The 9,522-nt window shown below is 52.8% G+C and overlaps 1 protein-coding gene across 1 annotated transcript; it reads right to left on the reverse strand.

The window, feature by feature from the left end:
• Positions 1-3,729: 3,729 nt before the first annotated feature.
• Positions 3,730-8,949, reverse strand: LOC138750705 (uncharacterized). Its single transcript, XM_069912774.1, has 2 exons — positions 7,168-8,949; positions 3,730-4,656 (listed from the first exon to the last, which is right to left on the reverse strand). Exons 1-2 carry the CDS (start codon positions 7,883-7,885, stop codon positions 4,550-4,552), a joined length of 825 nt encoding a protein of 274 aa, XP_069768875.1. The 5' UTR covers positions 7,886-8,949; the 3' UTR covers positions 3,730-4,549.
• Between the last annotated feature and the right edge of the window lie 573 nt (positions 8,950-9,522).

Consider the following 9,522-nt stretch of genomic DNA (forward strand, 5'->3'; position numbering starts at 1 on the left):
GTCCCCCCTCAGCCTTCTGGGTCCCCGTCCCCCCTCAGCCTTCTAGGTCCCGGTCCCCCCTCATCCTTCTGGGTCCCCGTCCCCACACAGCCTTCTGGGTCCCCGTCCCCTCTCAGCCTTCTGGGTCGCCGTCCCACTCAGCCTTCTGGGTCCCCGTCCCCGTCCCGCCTCAGCCTTCTGGGTCCCAGTCACCCTCAATCTTCTGGGTCTGCGTCCCCCCTCAGCCCTCTGGATCCCCGTCCCCCCTCAGCCTTCTGGCTACCCGTCCCCCCTCAGCCTTCTGGGTCCCGGTCCCCCCTCAGCCTTCTGGGTCCCCGTCCCCACACAGCCTTCCGGGTCCCCGTCCCCTCTCAACCTTCTGGGTCGCCCTCCCGCTCAGCTTTCTGGATCCCCGTCCCCCCTCAGCCGTCTAGGTCCCCGTCCCCCCACAGCCTTCTGGGTCCCTGTCCCCCCTCAGCCCTCTGGATCCCCGTCCCCATCCCCCCTCAGCCTTTTGGGTCTCAGCCTTCTGGGTCCCCATCCCCCCTCAGCCTTCTGGGACCCCGTCCCCCCTCAGCCCTCTGGATCCCCGTCCCCGTCCCCCCTCAGCCTTTTGGATCCCGATCCCTCTCCCCCCTCAGCCTTCTGGGTCCCCGTCCCCCCTCAGCCTTCTGGGTCCCCGTCCCCCCTCAGCCTTCTGGGTCCCCGTCCCCCCTCAGCCTTCTGGGTCCCCGTCCCCCCTCAGCCTTCTGGGTCCCCGTCCCCCCTCAGCCTTGTGGGTCCCCGTCCCGCCTCAGCCATGTGGGTCTCCGTATCCCCTCAGGCTTGTGGGTCCCCGTACCCCCTCAGGCTTGTGGGTCCCCGTACCCCCTCAGGCTTGTGGGTCCCCGTCCCCACTCAGGCTTGTGGGTCCCCGTCCCCCCTCAGGCTTGTGGGTCCACGTTCCCCCCTCAGCCTTCTGGGTCTCCGTCCCCCCTCAGCCTTCTGGGTCCCAGTTCCCCCTCAGCCTTCTGGGTCCCCGTCCCCCCTCAGCCTTCTGGGTCCACGCCCTCGCTCAGCCTTCTGGGTCTCCGTCCTCCCTCAGCCTTCTGGGTCCCAGTTCCCCCTCAGCCTTCTGGGTCCCCGTCCCAGTTCCCCCTCAGCCTTCTGGGTCCCCGTCCCCGTCCCCCCTCAGCCTTCTGGGTCCCCGTCCCCGTCACCCCTCAGCCTTCTGGGTCCCCGACCCCCTCAGCCTTCTGGGTCCCCGTCCCCCCTCAGCCTTCTGGGTCCCCGTCCCCCCTCAGCCTTCTGGGTCCCCGTCCCCCCTCAGCCTTCTGGGTCCCCGTCCCCCCTCAGCCTTCTGGGTCCCCGTCCCCCCTCAGCCTTTGGGTCCCCGTCCCCCCTCAGCCTTCTGGGTCCTGATCACCCTCACCCTTCTGGGTCCTGATCACCCTCACCCTTCTGGGTCCTGATCACCCTCACCCCTCTGGGTCCTGATCACCCTCACCCCTCTGGGTCCTGATCAACCTCACCCCTCTGGGTCCTGATCACCCTCACCCTTCTGGGTCCTGATCACCCTCACCCCTCTGGGTCCTGATCACCCTCACCCCTCTGGGTCCTGATCACCCTCACCCCTCTGGCGGGACCCCCTCACCCTTCTGGGTCCTTGTCCCCTCTCCCAGCAGCCTCACCATTCCCCTGCCCCCCTCAGCCTCGCGAGTCCCTGACCCCCCCTCAGCCTCGTGGGTCCCCGACGCCCCCCTCAGCCTCGCGGGTCCCCGACACCCACCCCTCAGCCTCGCGTGTCCCCGACACCCCCCCTCAGCCTCGCGGGTCCCCGACCCCCCCCTCTCAACCTCGCGGGTCACCGACCCCCGCCTCAGCCTCGCGGGTCCCCCGACCCCCCTCAGACTCGCGGGTCCCCCGACCCCCCTCAGCCTCGCGGGTCCCCCGACCCCCCTCAGCCTCGCGGGTCCCCCAACCCCCCTCAGCCTCGCGGGCCCCGACTCCCCTCAGACTCGCGGGCCCCCTCAGTCTCGCGGGTCCCCCTCCCCCCCTCAGCCTCGCGGACCCGACCCCCCCCTCTCAGCCTCGCGGGCCCCGACCCCCCCCCCTCAGCCTCGCGGGCCCCGACCCCCCCCTCAGCCTCGCGGGCCCCGACCCCCCCCTCAGCCTCACGGACCCCGACCCCGCTCAACCTCGCGGGCCCCGAGCCCCCCTTCAGCCTCTCGGGCCCCGACCCCCCTCAGCCTCGCGGGTCCCCGACTACCACACACCCTAATGTCACCCCGCCACAAACTCCCTCACGGTTCCCCGGCCCCACCTCACAACCATCTCCCCGCCAGTTCCCCTCCGAGCTGCGGCCGCCCCGGACCCAAAGGGCGACCCGTGGAAACTCCCTCCTCCCTGGTCTCGCTCCCAAAATGCCCCGATTCCCGCCCGTGAAGCACCGACACGAACCTCTCCCGCTCGAGACCAACTGCTCCAAAGGCGGGAAAGATCAACAACATGGCGGCCCCCAGGGGTCGCTCTCGCGAGAGCTTGAGCCACCCCTCCACGGGATCTCTTGCCAGCCCAGTCCCACTGGGGAAGGGGCCGAGAGCTGCCTCGGGCCTCCAGTCCATCTCCCCTTCAGGCTGCACATTTCCACACCAGGACCTGCCCCACATTCCCCCCCAAGATTCCAGTCCATCCCACCTCCACCACCTTGGCCCAAAACTCATTCCACGCTCCCACCCCCCTCTGAGGGAAGAAAATCCCCCTTCAATCTCAATCCATGTCCTCCTCTTTGAATCTCTCTCACTCTCCTTGGAAACAGCCTGTCCCCATGGACACGATCCGTCCCCCCTCACAATTTTCAAATCTTCCTCAATCTTCTACGCTCCAGGGAATAAAGTCCCAGCCTGTCCAACCTTCCCCTGGAACTCAAACCCCGAAAGCCAGAACACCTTCTTGTCCCTCTCCACGACGCGCTGTCTCATTCCTATCCTTCCTCTCCTCCAGCCACCCAAACGGCACACAATGTTCCCAAGTTGGCCTCACCCATGCCTCGTCCAACTTCCTCGTGGCCTCCCACCTCCTGCACTCAATCCTCTCATTTCTGAAGGCCAAAATACCAGAAGCTTTCTTCACTCCCCCCACCACCCCCCCCCCATCTCCACATGGGACTCCACTTTCGGGCAGTTCTGTACCACAGTTCCTCAATCCCTTTGTTTGACAACACTCCTCAATGGTGTACCATTTAACATTCAAACTCTTACGTTTTAAGAATCAATTGCAGAGATCCATGGATGTGGGGAGTCAGGAGGGTTAGGGACTGGGTGCAGGTCGACGAGACTGGCAGAATGATATTTCACCATGGACGAGAAGGGCTGAAGGGTCTCTTTTCTTTGCTGTGGTGTTTCTAGGTAGAGTTCACACCATTCTCAGGAAGGAGGATGAGCAGACAGATGTCATGGTCCAAGGGTAGGAAAGGTGATGAGATCCTGCCAGGAGAGACGAGGGAGTTAAGTGCGAAGGTGAAGGGCACAACCAAGGGGTCTCTCTCTCTCTGTCTGTGTGTGTGTGTGTGTCACTACGACTGTGTGTGACTCTCTCTGTCTGTGTGTCTCTCTGTCTGTGTGTCTCTCTGTCTGTGTGTCTCTCTGTCTGTGTCTCTCTCTCTGTCTGTGTCTCTCTCTCTGTCTGTGTCTCTCTCTCTTTCTGTGTCTCTCTCTGTCTGTGTCTCTCTGTCTGTGTGTGTCTGTCTGTGTGTGTCTGTCTGTGTGTGTCTGTCTGTGTGTGTCTGTCTGTGTGTGTCTCTCTGTCTCTCTCGCTGTCAGTGTCTCTCTCTCTGTCTCTGTCTGTGTGTGTTTCTGTGTGTGTGTGTCTGTGTATCTGTCTCTCTGTGTCTGTGTGTGTGTCTGTCTGTCTGGGTATGTGTGTGTCTCTCTCGGTGTCTCTCTGTCTGTTTGTGTGTGTGTCTCTCTCTGTGTCTCTGTGTGTGTCACTGTCTGTGTGTCTCTCTCCCTCTGTCTAAATGAGTGTCTCTGTGTCTGTATGTGTGTGTGTCTCTCTCTCTGTCTGTGTATCTGTGTGTGTCTCTGTATCTGCGTGTCTCTGTGTCTGTGTGTGTCTCTGTCTCTCTGTGTGTCTCTCTGTGTGTCTGTCTCTGTCTGTGTGTGTGTCTGTCTCTCTGTCGTGTGTGTATCTCTCTCTGTCTCTATGTGTGTCTCTCTGTCTCTGTGTGTGTGTCTCTCTCTCTCCGTCTGTGTGTGTCTCTCTCCGTCTATGTGTGTCTATCTGTCTGTCTGTGTCTCTGTCTGTGTGTGTCTGTCTGTCTCTCTGTCAGTGTCTCTCTCTCCGTCTGTGTGTGTCTCTCTCCGTCTGTGTGTGTCTATCTGTCTGTGTGTGTCTCTGTCTGTGTGTGTCTGTCTGTCTCTCTGTCTCGCTGTCAGTGTCTCTCTCTCTGTCTGTGTGTGTTTCTGTGTGTGTCTCTCTGTGTGCATGTGTGTCCGTGTGTGTGTGTATCTGTCTCTCTGTGTCTGTGTGTGTGTGTCTGTCTGGGTATGTGTGTGTCTCTCTCTCAGTGTCTCTAATATGTGCTTATTCATTACCCACCATTGTCCATCCCTACTGATGGTGCAGGCTTTGTTCCCCAAGGCGTCCGTATTGGCTGTCCATAGACCATCTCTGCCCCAACGCATTCCTCGGTGTCACCTACGTTAAAATCAAGATGGCATCAGCACCTTTTTGGGCACTTTTAGCCGTGTTTCCTCAGTTGTTCTGGCCAGTTTTGTGTTTCGTTCACATATTCCTGCTGCCTGGAGTTAATGGCACTCGTGGAAGATTGCCAGTTCCTGAAACAATTCTTCATTTATCTTATTTGTAACATTTTTACATTTAATTTAACATATGCATTAAAAAACTTAAATTTCTTCTTTGAAAATAAGATAAAATTAATGCATAGTGATTTAAAAAGTAACCCCTCCCACAGCTGCCCAATAGAAAACAATAAAGAGAGAAAACATCTAGATAGTATTTATAAAAATTGAGCAAAACTCTCAAATAAAATCTTGCTTTTCTTGGTTAATAGGAGTCAGAAAGTTCGTGTTGGGTGATTAAAACTTAATTCCTACAATTAGTAAATACACATCCCAAATCTTCAAAAGAGAAATTCAAATTTGTTCCGTGAATTCGATGTAATTATTTCAAGTGGGATACAACGGGCTATTTCAGTGTGGCCATCGACCCATTCCCAAATACGCATCGGACTTCCAAGTTACTGCCACACATTTTACCCCTATAACAATTACAGCACAGAAACAGGTCATTTGGCCCTTCTTGTCTGCACTGAACTAAATACTCTCCTCTCGTACCACCTCTCTGCATTCCCCTCCCCTCCAATTTTCCCTGAAATGACAAAATAGACCCAGCCGCCACTATTTCTCCCGGAAGCTCACTCCACTGAACCACCACTCTGAGTCAAGAAGATCCCCCTCATGTTACTTCCAAACTTTTGCCTCTTAACTCAATACCTCCTGTTTCAATCTCTGCTCCCCGCAATGAAAAAAGTCTCTCCACATCAATTCGTTCTATCCTCCTAGTAATTTTAAAGACCTCAATCAAATCCCCTCTCAACCATCTACAATCCAAAGAATAAAGACATCATTTGCTCAATCTTTCTTTGTAATCTAGTTGCTGATATCCAGGTAACATTGACGTAAATCTTCTCTGCACCCTCTCGACTTTGTTGATAGCTTTCCTCTCATCTGGTGACCAGAACTGCACACAGTACTCTCAACAGGGCCTCACCAATACCTTGTCTAGTCTCAACCTCACTGCCCGACTCCAGTATTCTATGCTATGGTTGATTAAGGCCTGCTATTTGAACAGATACTTTTCGAGGTACTCTCTGATTACCCTCCAATAATTAACCTATCACTGTCAGGCTCACCTGGTTGGCTTTTGAAGCCGTTTTTAAACAAAGGAACATTAGATTACATCCATTCCTCTGGCACCTCACCCGTGGATAAACAGGTTTTAAATATTTCTGTCAGAGCCCTTGCAATTTCTACTCTTCTTTCCCTCAAGGCCAAGGGAATATCATGTCAGACCTCCATCCACCAACAGACAAAAATCAGCCATCACAAGGTGAAGGCAGGACAGTAGTCCCACCTCTCCAGCACGAGTCACCCCAGGATCAAATCAGCACTGACTGCAAGAAGTTTCTACATCCTCTCGGTGTCTGTGTGGATTTCCTCCCACACTCCACAGCTCAAGGGGGCCGTAAGTTCATTGGCGATTTGGGAAGCTCAAGGCCATGGGGTGGAAGTGCACATTCTGGTCCTGGGGCCATCAATTCAATTCAACAGCACAGATGAACCTTTGGGCACGACCTGATCTTTTTCTGGTTTCAAACTCATTATTTTTGAAAATTGTATGTGCACCTCTAATGCAACACGACTGCTGCAAAACAGGCTTCATGATACATATCCATGACAAGAACTCGGGAGAATCAGATTTGGTTACTAGACTTTTGAACAGAACAGTATCTGGACATTTTATCCCTAAACTGAAACTTTATAGACATACAGAACAAAAAGAGGGCAAAACAAGCTTGTGTCTCACCAATACCACAATTCACGGACACTTTTTAAGTTCTCAAGGGTGGCAGAAAACACAAAGAACAGACAAACTCCTTCCACATTGTCACTTTGAGAGCTTTGGACTCACCATGCTATAAATATTGCCAAGCCATCACTCCAAATCAATGACCAAAAGTACTGGCTGAGGGATAGATTTGAGACATTTTAACTGCTATGTAGCAATCAGGCACAAGGAAAATTGCTGCTTCCATTGTAAAGTATTTAAGAATCTCAGACCACAAACAACCTTCACCCCAAAAAACAAGCAATTCTCCACAATAAAACTAGGTTTCCTACCTGTCTGCAAGTATCTGCTCTCTTGAGTCTGAATGGCACAACTGGGGAAACCGTTTCAAACCCATGACCTGAAACAGCATATTCTCTTCCCCTAATTGGAGCTGTCTTGCAATTGGCCACCACTGCCCGAGCAAGAATGAACTGGGAGATCTCACACTTGCTCCTTCACAGGTGAGACCTCCCTGTGCATTGGAGCTCCATATTATCCATCTTGCTCTATTTTGTTAACCTTAATCAAGTCTCCTCTCATTCTCCAACACTCCCATGAAAAATAAAAATCATGTACCCTGTAGTTCGCGAGTCCGGACACCAGGTGGTGGTATTATACCTAGATCTCTCTCTCTCCCTTGCTTCATGCATGCAGTACTCAGTGTGAACAGGCGGTGGCAGCACTTTACAGCCCTTGCAATCTGCAGCTTGGACAGTAATGGTTGGTTTGCACCAAGATTGAAGATTTGGAGATTTCCCATTGATTGGCAGAGAACATACTCGACATCACATCCAACCCTGAGATTCCCTTTTTTCTGTGGACACGGCCGAATTACCACGAATGGGTCGTGCAAAAATAAACGGTTCAGTGGAAACCTGGAAAGATAAAAGAATTGAAAACAAAGAAAATCAATAAAGTGCTGCAAGGGTCCTGAAATGAGTTCCTGATTGAGTTTGTTGTTGAGGAGTCTGAAGGTGGAGGGAGAGCAGCTGTTCCTGAACCTGGGGGTCTGAGTCTTGAGGCACCGAGAATTCTTTCCTGATGGCAGCAGTGAGAAGAGAAAGAGAGAGTGTGGATCTTTGGTGATTGCTGATGTTTTCTGACAGCACCATTCCCTGTCGATAAACTCAATAGTGGGGAGAGTTTTGTCTGTGATGTCCTGGGCTGTGTCCACGACCTTTTGGAGGGCTTTATTCTCAGGGGTATTGGTGTCCCCATACCAGACCATGATGCAGCCAGTCAGCACACTTTCCACCACATCTCTGTCAAAATTTGCCAGGGTTTCTGGTGTCATCCCAAACCTCCACAAACCCCTGAGGAATTAGAGGCGCTGACATGCTTTCTTCACGAGGACATTGGTGTTGGGTCCAGGAAGAATTTTTGAGATGGTGACTCCCAAGAACCTAAATTCGCTCACCCTCTCCACCCCTGATCCCCCAATCATCACTGGATTTTAAACCTCTGGCTTTCCATTCCTGAACTCAACAATCAACTCCTTGGTTTTGGTGACATTGAGTGCGAGGTTGTTGTTGATGCACCATTCAGCTCGGTTTTCAAACTCCCTCCTGCATGTGGACTCATCCCCTTCCTTTATACAACCCACGTCCGTGGTATCGTCATCAAATTTGGAGGGGATATTGTTGATGTACCGAGCCACACAGTCGTGGGTGTAAAGTGAGTAGAGTGGGGGCTAAGAACACAGCCCTGTGGTGCTCTGGTACTGATGGAGATCGTGGAGGGGATATTCTTACCAACCTTCACTGATTGTGGTCTGGAGGTGTTAACTCCCAGGTCTTGGAGTTTGCTGGTCAGTTTGGAGGGGATGATGGTGTTAAATGCCGAGCTGTAGTTGATAAAGAGCATCTTTACTGTTCAGGTGCTCCAGGGATTGGTGTAGGGCCAGTAAGACAACATCTGCTGTTATTATGAGAGGCGAACTGGAATGGATCCACATCACCACTCAGACAGGAGCCTTTCCAAACACTTCTTCACTGTTAATGCAAGTGCAACTGGTCGATAGTCATTCAGGCAGGTGATTACACTCTTCTTGGGCTCCGGTGTGATTGACACCTGTTGGAAACAGATGGGGACCAGTCAGGATGCTTTCCTTGGATACCAGATGGCAGTTTGGCAGGGGGACGGGAACCACAATATGAGAGCAGAAGTTCAAAAGCATGAGGGGACATGTTCTGAGTTTGTCAAAAAAAAAGACAGGCAGAGGAAAAAAACAGATGGAGTCAGTCAGAGGGTTTGAAATGTCTATTTCAATGCAAGGAATAAAGGGGATGAACTTTGAGCATGGATCAGTATGTACAACTATGATGTTGTGACTGTTACAGAGTCTTGGTTGGAGGAAGGGCAGGATTTGCTGATGCAGGTCCTAGGGTTTGGGTTTAAAAGGAATAGAATGAGGGGTAGTGGGGTGGGGGGCGAATAATGTTACTGGTCAGGGATAGTATCCCAGCTATAGAAAGGGAGGAAATTGCAGAGGGGGTGTCCACTGAGACAGTGAGGATATTTAAAAGATATGGATAGAAGAAGAGTAGTAGCCTGTATTGTCATTTAAAACCAGGACACAGTTTAAAAATGAAATGACAGCCTCCAGAAACTACAATGCTAACCAGCAAACTGTGATTCCACATCAGGCAACACAAGATGCCATTTCAACTCCAGATAAAAGATCAAAACTACACAAGACTAAAATGCACCTATATAACGAGAAGAAAAAAGTCCCAACAATGGCACAGACTCGGGAACCTCCAGGCCAGGTTCACTCCAGTCACCGGGACATCTCCTCTGCAGATCAGACAGCCAGGCATACACCATTCACTCCAGGCGTCCAGATGCAGATCTGCCACAGCAGGTGGGGAAACAGAGGAGGAGAAAGCAAAGTAGGGAAACAGAGGGATGGAAATATCGAAGTGGAAACGG

The sequence above is a fragment of the Narcine bancroftii genome, unplaced genomic scaffold (assembly GCF_036971445.1).
Source record: "Narcine bancroftii isolate sNarBan1 unplaced genomic scaffold, sNarBan1.hap1 Scaffold_233, whole genome shotgun sequence".
Classification (NCBI taxonomy): domain Eukaryota; kingdom Metazoa; phylum Chordata; class Chondrichthyes; order Torpediniformes; family Narcinidae; genus Narcine; species Narcine bancroftii.

What these genes read in the sequence shown, in the direction of transcription:
- LOC138750705 (XM_069912774.1), bottom strand. Translation starts at nt 7,885, where the DNA reads ATGACACCAGAAACCCTGGCAAATTTTGACAGAGATGTGGTGGAAAGT. An exon ending in CCGGACTCGCGAACTACAGG is followed by an intron (nt 4,657 to 7,167) that starts GTACATGATTTT and finishes ATTTTAACGTAG; the next exon opens with GTGACACCGAGGAATGCGTT.